The 19,576-nt window shown below is 45.2% G+C and overlaps 1 protein-coding gene across 3 annotated transcripts in view; it reads right to left on the bottom strand.

The window, feature by feature from the left end:
• RGL1 (ral guanine nucleotide dissociation stimulator like 1) overlaps positions 1–19,576 on the bottom strand; it is a 159,075-nt gene that overhangs the window by 43,623 nt on the left and 95,876 nt on the right. For all 3 annotated transcript variants that reach the window (XM_045811371.2, XM_045811370.2, XM_045811369.2), the window contains 2 exons: positions 16,903–16,980; positions 930–1,114 (listed from right to left, as the gene is read on the bottom strand). In XM_045811371.2, the coding sequence (XP_045667327.2) occupies positions 930–1,114; positions 16,903–16,980 (263 nt within the window). The remainder of the gene's footprint in view (positions 1–929; positions 1,115–16,902; positions 16,981–19,576) is intronic.

The following is a 19,576-nucleotide window of genomic DNA, read 5'->3' as shown; positions in this document are numbered from 1 at the left end:
GAGGGGCTAAATCGTCAGGCTGAAAGCCTGTCCGAAACTCGCTCTGACTTTCTTCAAAGATAATTCCAAGCGGCCCACGACCTGCAGTGGTGGCCCTTCCTTTGTCCTTGAAAACAGGCAGGCAGTTCCTCCAATAGGAAAAAACAGCCACAGAAACTTCCTTTGATGAGGCCGTCGGCGATGCTCAAGGACAGTGATGTCTTCCAGCTTGACAGAGAAACACCTTTTCAGGGCTTTCTGAGCTTTTCTGAGGGCAGGAGCACAACTGGATTTAATTCTTTGCCTGCCGAATGGGGGTGGTTGCGAGGGGTTTCCATTAATTAGGGAGAGGAGCCAGGAGGCAGATAATAAAAAGCACAATCAGGTTCAGTGTGGGACATGTTGACCCGAGAAGGTAAAAGATCCTCTTTCTGGTATTAGAAGAAACCCAAGGAAATCACTCCGCTTCTCGGAGCCAGTTTCCTCTTCTATAAAATGAGAGCACCAGACTAGGTGGTCTTGAAAATCTCCTTCTTGGCTCTAGAAGGCTGAGGTACTGTAATCAGCACTTTGATAAACTTCAGAATTTTTACCCACCACCAATCCCCCAGCAGCTTGCCTCGCTGAGACAAACCGAGGTCATTTATCAAGTATAGGGAGAACAGTTTGGGGCGCCTGGGTGGCTCAGTTGTTTGGCTCAGGTCGTGATCTCGGGGTGGTGAAACCGAGCGCCATGTCGGGCTGTGCGCTCAGCGAGGAGTCTGCCTGAAAGTCTCTCTCCCTCTCCGCTTCCCTCCCGCCCCCCACACACTCTCTCTCTCCCTCTCCCTCTGTCAAACAACTAAAGAAATCTTAAAAAAATAATAATAAAAAAGTACAGGGAGAACCTATCTTCCACACAGAGGCTGGAGAATCAGAATCCAGCTTGTTCTCTGCAAGCAAGTACTCACTGTCAGTTTCCACTTCTTGCTTGTGAAACTGCTCAAGAAGATTTTGTGCTCTTCTCTCTGGATCAGAGCCTGGCATCATCCGTTTGAGATAATCCAGCAGTTTCTGTAAGCAAGGGAAGTGAGGGGGCTCCCGGAAGTCCTCTGCGCACTGGTCAAGCCAGGCCCTCAGGATGGAGGCGATGGCACTGAGAAAGAGAAAGGGAGAGTCACTGCACCCAGCTGGCTGTGGGGACTCAAAAAAGGGCCTGGACACCATGGCCTCACCCAGGAACACCCCAGGGGACTTGGGGTCAACAGAGAATTTACCCCAAAGTTCCTGGCAATGTCAATGAAGTTGAAGCTCTGGAAAACAAGCTGGTTACATTTTATTGTTTCAAGTGGTGGTTGTAGAGCAGGGGAGAGACTGTAAGTTCTAAAATGACAAAGGACCATCAACTTTGGAAAAACCCGCGCGGGCTGGGGGCCGGGGGGGGAGGGTAAAAAGACACGTGGAAGAAGATTTAGTGAGTCCTGAAGGGACTTCAAAGCGATCTGTGACAGTGAGATTACGTGTTTCCAATTCTGGCTTCACTCAACTCAGAGACCACAAAATCAACCGGACTAACAGTTTAGGAAATCACTGACTGACAGTGGGCCTGAAATCTGTCTACTGACAGGAAATGCCTACGTTGGAAAAAGATAAAAGCACTGATTTAATTTTACAAAGATTCCCAGGGTTTCAGCCTAAGTGCCAAAAAAACAAGCTCCCCCAATTATCCTTTTGCTTCTCAAATTACAAGAGGACAATCTGTAGGAGAAACAGTACCTGTTAGAGAGGAAGGTCTTTGAAAGGTAAGGGAGAAAACGCTGAGATGCAAAGCCCCTGGGAAGGTGATTTGCTCTGATGGCTCATCAGTGTCTGTGTTGGATGAGACAAGGGCCGGGGCACGAGGAGCCAGGGCCACCCCCCCCCCCAACGCTACTAATAACACGGGTGTGCTGTCTCTAGGTGAGGGGCAGCCCCTCATCCAGGGGAACAGACAAACAGCTGACTGGCAAAAACGATAAAAAGTCTTGAGTGCTGTGATTCTATGCTTCATCTTCAAAGAGGACGTGCCGGGCTGTGTTTTCCAGGAAAGACGGTGCTTTGCCTCTTTACTGACCAGCCGCCTCCACAGCTAAGGCAAATGCACTGACGACGGCTGCAGGTGGCAGGGGCTAGAAATTAATTCATGTGTTATTGACAGTGATGGGACACCTCGTTTTAGCTGAAGACCCCACTGACCGAAATTGTTCAGCTGATAAAACATTTTAGCACTTTTTAAAATGATCATTTAAGTATACTTCAAACAAATTGTTTACTTAGTTAACAAACTATAGAGGGACCACAGGGTAATATTATCCACCTATGTGGACCTGCAGGCCGGGCTTTGCAGGCGTGTCTAACTTCCACGCTTCCCAATTTCCTACCATGGAGCTGGACTACGATCGGGGCATACGTACAACACTTAACTTCTGGAAGTAGAGTGCGAACAGAAGAAAAGCAAATTTACCAGCTGTTTTCAATGCTATGGATATCATGGCTTTACTAATGAGGACATGAAGGTGTCTGGAACTATAATGGTCACATGTGTACGTTGAAGTAGGTGACATGAAGCCATCAAATAAATGCTGGAATTTAAAGCCACAGAAATGATTAAAATATGCTCTAAATCTTTAGTCCAGATTAAATAAAAAGCCAAACAAAAGTTTCCCTCCCTTTCAAAAAGTTTGAAGAAATTAATATGGGCTCTGGGATTAAATGAAAACCTAAGTAAAATGAAATGACTGGGCTTCTAGTCGGTGGACCTTCGATCCTTGGTTAGCCTGTTGAATCATCTGTTACGTATCAATGCTTGGGTCCCCCCACCATTCATGTGGTGAAACCCTCACACACACACACACCCGCCCCCGCAAAATTGCCGGACTTCTACTTTCTGAGAGCCCACACAAAGCATTCATTATTTGTCCTTTCTTCACAAAAAATAAATATAACATGAATTAAAAGAAGAAAATGGAGTGGCATTCTAGTAAGTCATTTTTTAAGGAATAGGACTTTTTTCTATGAATACTTTCCCTTCTTCACTGACAAGCACTGAGCCCAGAACAGGGGCAGGCACACAGGAGGGTTCATAGCCTGGAAGGCAGGAAAACCTGATATCTGCCTCCATCATATTGATTCTTACATACACTTTTGTCCTTCTCAAAAGAAGGGTGAATTGATTTCAAGAGTAGAGCTACTCATTTAATATTTAATACCTCAGTGAGAGGATACTCTTCCAATGATACTGATGGAAAAACAGTCATGGAGCGATGATAATTCACTTCAATCAATAAGAGTGAAAAAGAGCCCCCACCTAACAAGACCAGCAATTCAATGACCCTAGTGACTCCTCGGTCTCATAGCTTAAAACATAACCCAGGCAGAAATCCAGAATCACAGCTAAAAGACAGATAGGAAAAGATATTAATATATCATTGCCTTCTTGGCCTCCCATATTTGTTAGTTTTAAAATTACAAAGCTGATTCTTTATTGCAAAAAAGTAAATATTACAAATGTATATAAACCAAAAGAGCAAAATACCTATGTCCTCTTCATTCTAATCCCATTTCCACGACTACCTATCAACAGCTTGGAGTATGTCCTTGTAGGCTTTTCAACAGATATGTATATATACTTAAGTAGATATACTAGGTATCTATAAGCCAACATGGATTTTTTCCCCACTGAATAGTATGAAACAGACACCTCTCCATTCACTACCTCGAGATCCACCTTACTGTTGCCCAGAGTTACATACACTATCCCACTGCGTGGACAAACCATCATTAATGCAAGCATTCTTCTACTAGTGTGCAAATATTCGAGTTATTTTCATATTCTCACAATCACAAACAATTACAAAATGTGTACCCTTGTTTACATCTCTGAATACTCACACATTTCTATAGGACACATTATCTGGAGCTTAGTCTCATGGAAAGTTGTAGCCTCTGGAAGGTCTGGGGGAGTTCTGAAGAGGGTCATGAGTCCAGATTGGACCTGCGTTTAGATGCACATTTTGTCCTCCTCAGTCTGATGTTTTTAACTAGCTCTGGTAATCTATTCATTCTACCCTTTGTGACCGTGCCCCCCCCACAGCTTGGCCTAAGAGGACTTTGAAAGCTCACTACAGACCCAGAAACTGACTTGGCTAGAGAAAGCATCTTCACAGAAAAGAGGAATGAAGGAGGGGAGGACGAAGGAAGAGAAGAAGGGAAAGAAACACACAAACAGCACAATACAGCACGAGGCAGACCCCTGCCCTCCTATCAGCAGGGTGGTTATCAGCATGCCAGGAAGGGAGGTTTTCTGGAATGGCCTGGACACGTGCCCAAAGCTCACAGTAGCTTTATGTTTACCAGTCCTGGGAAGAAACTTCCCGTTCTTGATAGACTATAAAGCAGATAACATGTGAAACATTTAAGATTTCGAAAAGGAAAGCAACATCATGGCACCCAACGGGATTGCTAGCCAACGCCTTTCCATCTCACCCTCCGTGGCTCCACTCCGAAGATCGAACTCACGTCCCAACCATACTGGTTGTTTGGGAGGATGTAAAGAACCTCCATACTGAAGGGAAATCTGGTTTAAAATCACAAACTTACAGGAAAGGTGTGACTGTTAAGCTGGAGAAGCTACTTGGCTCTGCACCAGAACAAGAAGGAGGCTGGAGGAGGAAAACCAGCTGGGCTGGGTCCCAGCTGTGCCACCTGGGAACAAAGCGAGTTGGCCCACTTCACTGACCCCTACCTGGAGGACAGACGTGGTAATACCTGCCTGCGGCTCCCTGACCCCGTCAGTGCCTTCCCCCGACAGCACGGCAATACAGACATTTCAAGGTACCTAAAGAGAAACCTGACTGTTGGCAGTCTTAGAACTACTTGCCATAAATCACAAAAGGAAGGGACTGAAAAAGGTAGAAGGGCTCAGTGAAAAATCAGTCAGCACTCATGGACGTCACTCAGAGGATCCTCTACCCATAACAGAAACGCTGACATGGAATCCAAACCGTAGGACAACATGCGTGGCCCCAGGTCTGCTGCAGCAAGACAGTCACTGGGAACAGATCCTGCACACACGAGCACGCGCACACGCACACACACATACACACGCGCACACACACCCCACCGAAGGCATCCTCCTCGGGGGACCTCAAACTCTAATACAAACTGCAAGACGTGCTTCTTGAGTGACCTGTGAAGACTGAAGAAGTACCTTCTGAGACTGAGCAGAAAGATTGCAACTGTGACATAATCTAAACGCAGTAAGGAGGAAAGGCAGACATGAGCTCCTTTTCCGAAGTCATCTGTAATGTGCTACAGAACAACACCCCTCGGTCCCAAGTAAGCACGCTGGGTGGGTGGTCGGGGGCAGAAGCCCAAACTGATAGCCGAGGGGACATCCAGGATAGGACTGCTTTTTCAACCTCAGGCACTCCTGGCCACCCTCTCCAACCTACCGCAATGGTCTGTAAGGGACAGGAGACGTGCTCAGACATCCAGGCGTAGAACTGACGGACACAGTGTCTAAGGCTTTTACTACCACGGAAACAGACCCGTGGGGAGAATTAATTCACTAATTACACTAACAGTATTTGAGTGCCCTTTGTTTTCCATATTCACAAAAACCACATATGTGACGAACGTCACAACAGGGATCCCACAGAAGGATTTAGGAAACAAAGTTCAGCTGAGATCTTAGGTATAAGAGTTACTGGGGTGAAGAGTCTGTGGTAACAGCATGAGCAAAGATCCTGAGGTGAGAGAGGGCAAGACAGTTTCAAGGCATGTACAGAAGGCCTCTTTAAAGAACAGGAAGAGGGGGGAGGAACGCCGCCCAGTGAGATTTGTTATACTCATTTGATTTCTTAGCCAAACAGAAATCACACTTAATAATACCTGGTTGGAAAATACTAGCCAGATGCCTTCTCTGAGAGGGACAAGGAAACAGTACAGAACTGAGAGCTGCTGTGGGGACCTTCAGGCATGCGGTGCAGAGTAACAGGGCTGCCTGAGGTGAGCATCTCGGCTGCCAGTATGCTCAAACCACAGATTTTTAAATACATACAGGGATTTGAATGCACAGGTACTAAATCATATTAAAATCCCATTGGTAGTAAAATACTCTACAATTTGTAAAAGGCTTAATAAGAAATTTTCAAAATATGAAGTCATCTCTCCCATGACGTGTAACCTCCGAGCCAAGAAATAGGATTATCATGACAAAAAATAACCCTGTCCATTTAGAGCTCTTTTCTCTCCCCGAAATCTATCTGAGATAACAATTTATTGTTACTTAATAAGACATGGAACCATTTTTTCAAAAGCAGCAAAATGTTTTTTTCTGGGTTAGGATATTCTCCCAAAACTGGACCTTTTCCTGCTATAGATAAAAGATAAGAAAATCTACGTGGAGGGTGGGCCTTTGAATCAATGTAGCAGGTGACCCTGGGGGTGGGAGCCAACGCACCTTGCTCTTCGGGGAAAGGAAGCAAAGTGACCTTGACACTGATTCTGAGCTATACCTATCCACCTTGTTCTCCTAGTCACAGAGGGGGTTTTCCTTTTCAGAGAAGGCTGCCAGATAGAGGCTGCCTCGGAGACCCCTGGCAAGATGGTTCCCCTGACAAGAAAGAACAAAGGAAGGTACAGAGAATTTGTTTCCCTTTTTTTTTTTCTCTGAAAAACCCTGGAAAAGATGGAAACGTGACTATCTGGACTTGTCAAGGTCATCTTGCAATGAATTCTTGTACATTTTCCAGTATGCAGCATTTTTGCTGCAGAGGCTGAGCAGGGATTAGAGGGCTGGGAGGGAAAGTGAGAGGAATGCCGAGGAGAGGCTCGGGGAGATAAATGCAAACAGGGCCAGAGTCAGAGCCAGGCAGCAGGCAAGTACGGGGCACGGGAGCCAGCGAGGGGCCAGGAGGCAATGAAAGAGAAAAAGCTCCAAGGTGAGGAGGAGGAAGATTGTGATAGGGAGGACACACAGAAATACCGAGTAAATATGGGTGGGGAAGGCCCCAGAGGAGGAGGAGATGAGCCCAAAACCAATTATCCAAAGTCAGGAGTGTTTACACACCTGTCCTTTATTCCCAAACTAGATGTGCAGGCCCTGGCCTCTGAAGGCAAATTTACAGAAACTGAAGAGAATTGTTGTGCACAGACCTAACCCCGTATCACCAGACATTACTCAGTGTGTCTATGCTTCATTAGGAAAGGAAAGGAAAGGAAAAAAAACTAAGAGGGCTCTGAAAAGCCTGCTTTTTCATGAGCAGCTCAGCCAATGTGGCTGAACAGTCTCCGGAGTGCCTAACTGGGGCCCTGGTTCTGTGGCTCACTAGCTGCAAGCTAGCCTCTGTATGCCTCAGCCTCCTGACCTGTAAAATGGGTACAAGAATAGATGCCTCCTCATAGGATTTTGAGGCCAAGAGCTAATACATGCAAAGTATTTAGAAGAGTTCCTAGGACATAGTGAGTGCTCAAAAAATATTAGCTATTTTTATTATTTTAAAACAGAAGAATGGCGGTCTATTAGACTAAGGACTAGAGGCAAATGGAACTGCACACATGCCCTAGTTGATAAAGTTGTTTCCCACAAGGTACGAGTCAACAGCTCTGCTACTGCCATCCAAGTATCCTGGAAATGAACAACTAAGCAAATGCATGGCAGATGGTGGATGCCAGCTTTCTCGCTGTTGCAGAGGGTACTTACAAACAAGCAAGGGGAGCAGGCTAGAACCATCTACGTGGTCATGGATTAGAGTTGGAGACATCAGTAAGAACTCGTGCTTAACGTAATATGGATACAGATGATTATATGTAAATATTCCTAGATGTGTATATTTACATAACTAGTGTAAACACAAATCTCCCAGCCCTATCAGCTGAGAGGGCTAAAAAGAAATGACATCCCAGCAGCAGTGAGTACACCTAGCACCCAGATCCTGGTTTCCGATACCCTTCTGCAATGAAAAGAACCAGGTCTCCTTGAAGAAATGGCGGATTCTAGGGCTGGGGCAAGAAACATACAAGATGAGCCTAGAGCACCTTGTTGTACCAGGGAGTAAGAAGGGCTCGAACAACCAAACACACCCACCATGACAGAGATGCCTATCAGCGTGACATAAGAGCCAATCAAAAGAGCTCCCAACCACCAAAACTGGACTAATCTCAGCAACAAATAAACTAGCGTGGCATCATAACCCAAAGCATCAAAAAAATTTAACCAATGAGTCTAAAATGTTTAGATAAAATGTTTTAAAAAATTAACAAATGGGGGAAATAAATCTACCCACCGAGTCTAAATGTTTAGATAAAATGTTTTAAAAAATTAATAAATGGGGGAAACAAATCTTCCATGCAGCAGTTATCTAAATACATTGATTAGAGACCTTAGCCTCACAGAGGGGGAGCATAATCCCCACTCTTTAATTAGGGGTTATGCACTGCGACTTCCTTTCAAGCCATATAGTATGGGAAGGTGTTTTCCATGGAAAAATCTGAAAACTACTACTGCAGCCAGGTGGTCAAGGCCAACAACAGTCGTATATCGTATTGCTAGTGTGTACCCTTAATATCATGTGATGAGAATGGCATTTTATCTCTGTAACAATCCTCTCAAAAACTCGTAAGTTCAGTCTAATCATGAGAAACATAGTCTAGTTATAAGAAAAATTCCAATAAAGGGGCATCCTACAATATACGTGACCTCAAAACTGTAAAGGTCATTGAAACCCAGACAAGTTTGAGAAACTGTCACAGTCAAGAGGAGCGTAGGTTGATATGACAACTAAATGTAATATGGTGTCCTGGATGGGATCCTGGACCAGAAAAGGGACATGAGGTAAACGGTAGGGAAATGTGAATAAACTTTGGACTTCAGTTAATAATGTGTCATACTGGTTCGTTAATTGTAACAAATGTACTATAGTCATGTAAGGACAGTAGGGGAATCTGGGGGGGGGGGCATATGGGAACTCTCCTGTACTATCTGTTCAGTTTTTACGTAAACCTAAAACTGTTGTGAAAAACATCTTAAGTGGGGCGCCTGGGCGGCTCAGTCAGTTAAGAGTCTGACTTCACTCAGGTCACGATCTCAGGATCCTGGGATCAAGTCCCGCATCAGGCTCCCAGTTTAGCGGGGAGCCTGCTTCACTCTCTCACTCTGCCCCTCCCCCTGTTCGTGCTCCCTCCCTCTCTCTTTCAAATCAATAAAATCTTAAAAGAAAAGAAAAACATCTTAATTTTAAGAAAAAAGCATGAACAGGAGAGTCTGACCTAAGTTCTTAAGAGAAATCATCTCATTTTTATCACAGGGTAAGAAGCAGAGGCCACAGAGTGTAGAGGGCAAGGTTGAAATCCCAGCTTTCCCATATTCCCTGTGTGACCTTGGACATGTGCTTCTCTCTGTCTCAGACCCCTCACCTGGAAGAGAGGAATAAGAATATATAGAGTCATTATGGGAATAAAAAAGGATATACAGTAGTTAACACAAGGACTATTCCTACTAAGTGTCAATGAATTCTAGCTACCGCTCTTAGAAAGGGACCCTGCCACCCCCACCCAAATTCTTCCTCAGGGACCTCTGCAGCTCTGTATTCTCCAATTCCTCACAGTCTGAGGTGGGCGTTCTTATGTTATAAATGGGCCTCTAATGAAAAGACTGCGGAGGCCTTCTCCATTTTTCACCATGAGAACGTAGACAGTTGGTAAGTTGGTAAGAAAAGACGTGACAAGGCCCCAAGAACAGGAAGCAGGCACTCGGATCCATGGGCCTGGCCAATCTGATCTTCCTTCTTTCCTCTCATCCTGCAACCCATCCCCTTCCCCAGGAAACAAGCCTAGCTTCCCCATTTCTAACAGCCGTCCGCGGACCTGGCTCAGGGTGTTCTTTCAGTAATAAAGTCAGGCAAAACAACACAGGGTAAAGTAAATAATCCCAAATTAGAAGATGTCAGGATGCGAACAAGCTAAAACACTTGTCACAATGGTGATACTACGCCTTAGCTCCTCATGGACTTCTGGCTACTACCAGATTACCATGATCTAGGCATATGTGGGCTGGAAAGGCACCTGAGATCCCGATGCTCTTCTGAAATGGCAGGCCCCAGAGCAAAAGGGTGAGACGCCCAGGTTTGGACCTAAGTTCAAATACTACAGCTCGCTTAACCAGCTGCTTGACATTAGTCAGAGTATATAACTTTCCTGCAGCTTCGATTTACACACGGATAAAATGAGGACAACGCCTCACAGCAAATCCGTGAAGGCAAAGGAAGATACAAGGCCCCTAGCAGAAGGCCTCACGCAGGTAGGCACACCACATACTGAAGCCGGGGGCGCTGGCCAGGGTGGTGACGGCACTATCAGCCCTGTCATCACCTGCCAGGCTGCAGGGTCCACCAAGTGACAGGGTCCAGTCGGGATGCCTGTTTGCCTTTCTCTGACACTTCGAGAACCCTAAGAGATTCTTAGGTGACTGAGTTTTCTTCCTTCTGAACCACTGATCATCGACGTTGTTTTACTCCTCCTGAATTTTTAGAAAAGTAATTTCTGCTTGGGAACCTACTCTCTTCTCTTGAATGCACAATTTTGATTCAAGATTTCAATGACTTTAAAAATGATAACTTCTACTTTTCTTTGTCCAGTGTGGATGTTTTAAAGACAATATCAGGCTCTTTTATGTAGTGTATTATTTCTCCATTTCTTCTTCCATTCTACTTTAACTTTGGGAATACTCCTTTCACCTTATAGCCTTTCATCCTTTTAAATTTCAAGTTTTAAATCTTATTTTTGCTCTGTTCTTTACCCCTTTCTTTGCCCCACTTTTGTTAAAATAGCCAGATTAATTTCCACTGCCTTCTTAGGGTATTTGAGTTTGCTGGAATGAATATTGATTGCAAACTCTCTGCGAAGATTTTTTAGTAGTTTCCACTGTAAAGTTTCTCGGGCAGTAAAGAATCATAGCCAGGCTTCTTTAACTCATCGCCCTTTTCTTTAAAGTGGTTCCAATGTCTTGGATTACTACTATTTGTATGATTCTTTACCGGACTAAAATCTGGTGTCACTATTTACAACTTCTGGGAAAAGATTACAAGAATGGCATTCAGATCGTCTGAATGTGCAGAGATGAAAGCAGAATGATTTCAACAGTTTAAAGCAATGTGGTGGTAAAGAGTTTGAGAAAACAAAACACAGCACTACAGAAGGGAAGTGAAGAGAGTCAATAAGAGGAAAGGAAATAGAACTATTTTGACATTATCATAATAGTCATTAAAGGAAAGAAAAAGTGTCATTTCCTGAGGAGTTCTAAACCTCTTTAAATAAAGTATATAAGATAGATAGATAGATAGATAGATATTCTAATTTCAGATCCATTCCAGAGAATAAAGATTCCCGGTGTCAAGTTTCTGTATGGTTAATATCCCTTCTTTAGATTCTCTTCACTTCTGAATTCAATGATTGTAATAAATCTCCATGAGGGAAAGTTTCCTTTTCCATCTGGTTCTGATTTTGTTATTCTAAATAGACAGCAATTGATCATGTAAAAGTGTCAGCAGGAAGGAGGAAAAGGGCACAGGTAGAATGGATGTGGGCAGAGATGTTTTCTCCTGTCACAGGAAGTGAGCTTCCTGATTTCCAAATGGTGGCAAGTTTAGGGATTATAGAAATAAACATGGGATGCCTTATTATATACAACAGTCCAGTGCTAACATCAGAAATCACCGTGTGATTTCTAGAAGCCTTGGAACTTGCCTTCCTCGCAACTGAAGGAATTCTTGTTTTGGCTAGATGACTTTAAAGGTCCCCGATACTGCACAAAGCCTGAACTGGGCACACTCAGGGGCTGGAATTACAAGCGGGAGTCACGGCACAATCTGACACTTTTTGAAATTCACAAAGAACGCAAGTCAGTTGCGGTCCAAGACACCAGAAGCCAATCTTTCATCTCGACGGTTCCATCTGTACTTCCCCGTTTTCTTTCTTCTAAGTTCTTTTATCCTCTGAAAGGTTGATTAGATCCATATTTGGAAATACAGGGAAGACTGTTACCCTGGGATTTGGGACCCTGTATGAAATGTAAGCCTTGCTCTATGCTTTACATTAAAAACTGAAAAACCAAACGAGAGTCGAGGATTTTTCTGTTCAGGGTTAAGCCTCACAGTGATTCCCCCACCCACACCGCACCCCATCTGCAGAACTGCAGGATCTGCCCTAAAACAGGATGTTTACTTCTTAGAAAGTTACTGAATTCCTGCAGTCTGTTTCCCACCTGAAATCACAAGAAGACAGATTCACAGCAAAAGAAAACAATGAGCATTCTGCCCCCCTCACCTGACCCCACGATACAAGCTTTAGCTCATCTTTATACTGAGAAGCGCAGTGAGCAGCTGTGACGTCATGACTGATAATGACGAGCAAGTCAAAGGAGCTGTCTGTTTTGTTTTCCTATTTTATCAAAACTGGTGGCACAGCTCCCCCTCAACTGAAAAAAGCTGTCAAGGACACCTCTCAAAAATTCAGTATAATATCTGGGCCCTATCTCTATTTCTTCTTTTTTTTTTTTTTTAAGATTTGATTTATTTATTTCAGAGAGAGAGAGCGAAAACAAGAGAGCATGAGTGGGGGGAGGGGCAGAGGAAGAAGCAGACTCCCCTCTGAGCAGGGAGCCCAACGTGGGGCTCGATCCCAGGACCCTGTGATCATGACCTGAGCTGAAGGCAGACACGTAACCGACTGAGCCACCCAGGTGCCCCAATATCTCTGTTTCTGATCTTCATTTTCATCCCAGAGGTCATTAAACTTAGGATGCCAGAGATCCCACATTCCAAGCACTCACTTTTCAGGTCAAGAAACTGAAAGTGAGAGAGAGGCAAAGTGACCAGGTCCTATGGCTGGCAGGTGACAGTGACTGATGGGGGACTCGAATCTGAGTTCTCCAGACTCCTTCCCCAGGGCCCTTCGCCTTCTCTGAGGCTGGCTCCTGGGCCGCCTCCACACTGGATTCACCTCATTCTAAGACGGGACACGAATAAATAAATAAATCCCCAAATAAGCATGGTCCTATTTTTATACACATCTAGCTATTCATAAATAAAGACAGCTTTCACTTGAGGACCGCGGTCCTCACCACGGAGCAGAGCTTCTTACCTGCGCACTGTTGACGTCTAGAGGCTGATCGTTCCTTGTTGGAGGCTGGTGCCGGCCTGTGCACCGCAGACTGCTTGGCAGCAATCCTGCCCTCTCCCTACCACGTGCCGAAAGCATCCCCCCCACCCAGTTCAGACAACAGAAATTTCTCCAGATGTTGCCAAGTATCCTCTGGGGGCAAAACCAGCCCATCGAGAACGGCCATCGAGCCGGACTTCCTACAACATGCATCAGCCTCAGGAAGCCTTCAGTCGCGGCTCCGCGTCAGACGCCAAAGCCCTGCGATGGTGGAGGAACCTTCCATATGTTACATATGGAATGAAGAAGGTGCTACCCTGATTTCCTCTCAGAAAGAGCAGTGACCCTAAGCAGCCACAGAAATGGTTAGGAGAAGGGTAACTTCCAAATGAGAGAGAGCAAAAAGATAATGGTGAAATGAGATGATAAATAATAAAAGGAGAAATGGGGGGAGGGTGGGGAGGAAGCAGTACAAAAGAAGGAAAACACAAGGAAGAAAGAGGTCAGCTGAGAGAAGGGATTTTAGCATTCCGGTATTTGTAGGACAGAGTGGCCTATTATAAGATAAAGTGGAGTATTTTCATCAGGCATAATTTTTTTAAAAGGCAAGTCAGTCTGAGGAAAAGGGTCAAGCACTTTCTACCAATTCATCGTGAGGCTTTAGGAAAGGACCATTGTCCCCAGATGATGGACCCCTCAGGGGAGTTCTATGTGAAGCTCTTTGTTAAGGACTCATATGCTTCAAACTGGAAAGCCCTTTAAAACAGCTTATCCTGGAGGTTCACCCACATCACACTGTTCCTGGTGTACAATGAAGTTGAATAAAGTTTTATAATAGGACTTTAAAATAATGAGCATGATTCTTCACATTCGTGGTACAAACCAATTTTCTTTCACGTGCGACTTCCCAGAAACCTACTTAATCTCAAAACACCCCCTGGGAAACAGAAAAGCTCTGGATATTTTTCAGACTGTTACTGTCCTCGGAGTGTTCAGGTGGCTCATTGAATAGTAGCTCCAGATTTGACTCAATTCCAAAATTTGTGGAGAACAACACACTTATTTCTGAATCTGGTCACAGGAGGAGGTTACATGTGACAAGCTGGCCACTCAAGTCTCCTTTTGTATATGCTTTAAAAGACTCATTATAAAAAGGTTCTTTTCAAAAAATTATTATTTCAGTAAGTTAACAACAAAACCTCTCTAATCCTATGATTCTCAAAACCCTTCAAGAGCATAGGAATCACTCGAGGATCTTACTGAAATGCAGATTCTAATCTAGGTCTGTGGTGAGGCGTGAGATTGCGCACGTCTAACACGCTCCCACTCCGAGTAAGAAGTCTGTGAGCCTGATCCATCCTCCCCACATTACCTATTTGATGATACTGTTTCCCTCCTGCAAAAACTATTCAGGGCTGACTGTCTACTGCTTCCCAGGGAAGGTCCTTATTCTCTTGGGAGAATGAATGCCCTTCGTGACAGCTTCGGCTCTGCAACTCCCCTCAACCTGGTACATACGCCATCATGAAGTGGCCATACCAGTTCTGTGTTGTTCCCAAAATTCACTTCTATGATTTGGTCCCACCGTTCCCTCTGCTTGAATGGCTCTACCACCAAAATCTTCACCCTCCTTCAGGATCTATCTGAGATGTCAACTCCTCCAAGAAGCCTCCTCAAGCCCTCTAAGGATAAAAGCATTTGTTCCACTCACCACACATCTTGCATTTGACATTCAAATATCTACATGGTGTGTCTGGTTTTCTGGAAGGTTGTGGTCCACCCAATAAAATAATAAAACTGCCTCACTCAGGACTTAAAAAGATACTCAATTTTCTAACTTTCACATTCCTGGCTTCTGAAGAAAGGGTTCCATCAGTCAATCCTCTGAGGAGTTAAAATATTCCACAGGATTAACCACCTGGACTTTTGGCCCCAGGATGAATATTTAGTAAAAGTACTTTCAAGCACCCTGGCATATACCCCATTGACTCAAGAACATCACTCCTAGAGCGGCCTGCACTCCTACATCATTGATTTTTCTTCAGTGTCACCTAGATTATTCTCATCAGATTAAACCACCAGTCAGTTTTAACAAACACATACACAATGAAAAAACCCTCCTTTGCCCCAGATCATCCTCCAGCCCATTTCTCTTCTCTGACAGCAAAGCTCCTCCAAACTTCTGTCTTCTCTTGACCCAGACCTCTATCCACCAAAACTGCACTTGTCAAGGAGACCAAAGACCACCATGTTGCAAAAGCAGTAGTCTCTTCCCAGGCTCCTCTCACTTGATGTATGAGCAGTGTTAGACATGGCTCGTCATGTCCCCCCAGAACTCCTTCTTCACTTGTCTTCTGGACACAACTTCTTTCTTCTCGTTCCCTGGTAGCTCCTCTGTTCCAGCTTCTCTTGCTGGACCCTCTACTTTCCTAATCTAAACACTGGAAGGAACCAAGGCTCAGTCTTTGAACCTTCCTCTTCTCTATAGCCTTTGTTCCCACGGGGGACACACTCAGCCCCATAGCTTTAAATACCATGTCTGAACTGAGGATGCCCAGATTTATGCCTCCCGTCCAGACTTTCCCCTGAACTCTAGGCTCATCCAATTGTCTCCAAGTGAGTATGTCTACGATGACATTATTGACACGTGCTCCCCACCACACCTGCTCTTTCTCACCAGTCTTTCTTACCTTAAAACCAAGATTCTGTTCTATCAGTTGCTCAAATCACAACCCTTGGAAGTGTCCGTGCCTCCTCTTTTTCTCTCATACGCCCCATCCACTTCATCAGTACAACCTGCCAGCAATACCTTCAAGAACTCCACAGAAGCTCTTCCTATCACAAGTTACTCCTACTTTTACTACTATCACTAATAATAGTACTACCACCAATGCCACCACCACCACTAATATTACCATCACCTCCTCCTTCTCCTCCACCTCCAGCCCATGCTACCAGCATCCCTTGCCTGGATCCTTGTAAGGGTCCTAACCAGGCTCCTTGCTGCCACTCTTGCCCCCCATCCCACTGCCAGAGTCTATTTTCCACGTAGAGCCATAGCAAGCCTTTTGAAATATAAATCAGGCCGTAGCACTGCCCTCCTCAAAACCTTCTAAGTGCTTCTCATCTTCCTTAGAATAAAATTTAACATCCTGCCCAAGGCCTTCAAGTACCCATGTGATCTGGGGTCCCCACGACCTTACAGATCTCATCCCCTAGCACCTGTCACTTCATGCGCTCTGCTCCAGCCTCAGTCATCTGTCTCCTGTTCCTGCCTCACAGCTTTGTCCACATTTCCCTGCTTGGATATATGCCCCCAGGCCCAGCCTGCGCCCCATTCAGGACTCTGCTCCAAAGTCATCAGGTCAGAAAGCCCATTCCTGGCACCCTATGTGAATCAAACTCTCCATCAGGATCTAGCCCCCTTGCCCTACTTCATTCTTTTGTGTGTGTGGATTCTTCCTCTCTCTGCTAAAATCCGAACTTCATGAGCGCTGAGACTTACGTATGTTGTTCATAGCTGTTTCCCTTAGCACAGCGCTGCCACACGGAGGTGCCTGATACATTTCTACTGGGTGGATAAATGACTATCACTGGAGAGTCAAAAATAATTCTATGATTTTACTCACTATCGGGGAAAATTTAACACAGTAGAAAGGAATTTTAAAGAAACTCTACTAAATTATATTCTTTTAGCTTAAAAAGTCCTGACTGAGAGCTTGTAGCACACAGGGAAGGCGTACTTACTTCCTGATCACCGTCTTGGACTCCGATGAACTTGGGCTTCCATCTTCTTCACAGTTTGGGCTTGTCAGGTTTCCATACCTTCACAAATAAAAGCCAACCAAAAAAACCCCAGTCAGTGGTGTGGGAAAGCAACTCTAGTCCATTTCTAACACGAGATAACAGTTTCCGCTCTTCAGGAGTAATTAAGGAAAGAAATATTTATGAAATAGCATCAAAAAGTGCTATTGTGTGATATTTACTTAATGGGTATATGGATAGCCTAAACAGAAAAGGAATTTCACAAGGAATCACACTACTTAAAATTTGCTCCTAATATTTAGCATTTCTTTGAAATCCTTTAGATGAAATTAGGCTTTTCCTCTTGGCAGGAGGATGGGGTATTATGTGACGCAAAGATGATACATCCCTCGTGGACTGGAACACCCAACCCTAACCCCTGCCCTCCTGCTCTGTCTACTGAAGAAACATGGCTCTGTGTGTGTAGCTTTCACACTCGCACCAACAGAAGCACACAAGGACGACTCCGTGCTATGGGATGAGGCTGGTCTCCTTGGGTGTCAGTCCAACAGGAGAAGGGTTACGGAAGTAATTCTGGACCCTCAAGGAATGGCTGAGACAAGGACTGAAGAATAGGATTTGTGTGCAACGAGGAGAGCAGCTATGGGGACACGGAGGCCAGCAATTGGTCAAGGGGACATAGGGGGACAACTTTTTAGAGCATGATAGGTGCTTAAATTTTTTAATTTGTCTCATTATAAACTCAAAGTTTACTAAATAATTAATCAGTCCCTAATTGCAGTTAGCTGTTCTTCCAACTCCATATATGAGCAAGCCGACTGCATACAAATATGTCACATTTTGTTTGGTTCCAAGCATACACTTTCAGTTCTTGAGGAGGCATCTTTTCATTAACCTACAACGAATGCCCTGACGATTTCTGCAGTTTCTCTTCCCCTCAGTGAAGAATCCAGGGATTCCTTGGCGTTTCCCAAGCTGGTACTCTGTCCCAAAGTTTTGATAATAGAAATTCTATAATTGGTGGGTTTACATTTTTAAAGAGAACACTTTTGTCTTCTACTAATGGGATTAAAGGCCCCAGTACCCTTATGTTCCTTGTTCCTAGGACTTACAAATCCTTTTAGAAATAAAAGCCCACCATCTGGTTTGACTGGATGCCAGCCCATCTGGTCTCCCCATCACCCTATCCCAGTAGGTTCCAGTCTGCACCCTGAGGCATTAGCCCCCCTCCCACCCACCTGTTCCTCTCTCAAGCTCATCAGCCTTATGGACTTCTTGGCCTCTCAAACCTATTTTCCACTGGCCTCCACCCTCCTTATTCCTCTTATTCTGTCTGCACCTGTTATTTACAGGGCTTCCAGGGCCACCCTTTGCTTTTCCTGAGATAAGAACTTAGATTAAGATTTATTCAGCCCCATGTGAGCAAGGCAGGGATGGGAAATGAGATTTCTCCTCAACAAACATATTTTTTGGCTCTCTCCTTGGCCACCATCACAGTGAACCAAGTCTCCATCTTCTCTCACAACAGCCTCTGTGGTTTATGTAAGTAGAAGATTAGGGCGGTGCAGTGAAGAGCAAGGCTCTGAGAGAGCCGCCGTACCTTGCACCTATCTGACGAGAGAGATCCATAAGCTCTTCTCTTGCCAGCCCACAGAGACTAAATGTGGGACTTAATCTTTGTTTTTGTCATATTCCGTGTTAGTTCATTAATTCTCTCTGGTGATCCAGAGAACACTGCACTTTCTATCTTCCAGCTGGTAGCTAGGGGAGGTAGAAAGGGAAAGATCTGCTCCTGATAGTTTTCTTTTTAGAGATGTTTGTACTAAAAATTTCCTGGTCTTCCTCTTTCTTGTCTTCACTTTAGCTTCTCATACTCTGCTGCCCTTTCTCTACATTTTTCAGGCTCTGGAGCTGAGCTGCTGGTCGGGGTGCACAGGAGCACCTATCACAGGTCCCCTCTGAGAATGGGACGCCACAGGTGCAGTCAGATGCTTTTGAGAAGGACAAAGCAACTTATACTGGTGAGTGATGTTCGCTCTCATTAATTAACCGGGTACGTGCGCTCAGAACGTGTGCTCAGAAGACCCCGTGGACATTCCTCTCAGCCACCAGAGTTGTCTACAGATTCCTCATCAGGACCAGAATGACTGGCTGACTTCGGAGACCAGTGGGGACCATCAAGGAGAAAGCAAGGCACGTGTGGCAGCGGGCACAGGCTGGGTGCTCACGCGGGTCTCCGCCCAACCCGCCAAGAAGTCCTTTTGGTTCTGCCTTTAGAACATACCTGAATCCAAACACTTCTCACCACTTCCACCCTGGCTCAAACTACCACCACCTTTAGTCTAGATCAGTGCACAGCCACCTAGCTAGTCTTCTGGCTTCAGCCCGGCTGCCACAGCGATCCTGTGCGATGTCAATCCCACCACGTCACTGCTCGGCTCAGAACCCTCCCACGGCTCCCGTGTCACTCGGAAGAAAGGCCAAAGTCACATCTGCCTCCCGAGGCCCTGAAGGACTAGCTCTGATAGCTCGGACCCGTCTCCCATGCCTGCTCATCTCCCTTGGCCTCCCCGGCCTCCCTGCTGCTCCAGCCACACCTGGGCATCCTCCTGGCTCAGAGTCTCTGCGCTCCTCTTCCCGCCCCCGTGCCAACAGC

This window comes from Ursus americanus, chromosome 2, assembly GCF_024610735.1.
Source record: "Ursus americanus isolate L20-20 chromosome 2, mUrsAme1.1.p, whole genome shotgun sequence".
Classification (NCBI taxonomy): Eukaryota; Metazoa; Chordata; class Mammalia; order Carnivora; family Ursidae; genus Ursus; species Ursus americanus.
Note: the sequence above shows the minus strand (reverse complement) of the source record. Positions and strands in the feature narration are given on the sequence as shown.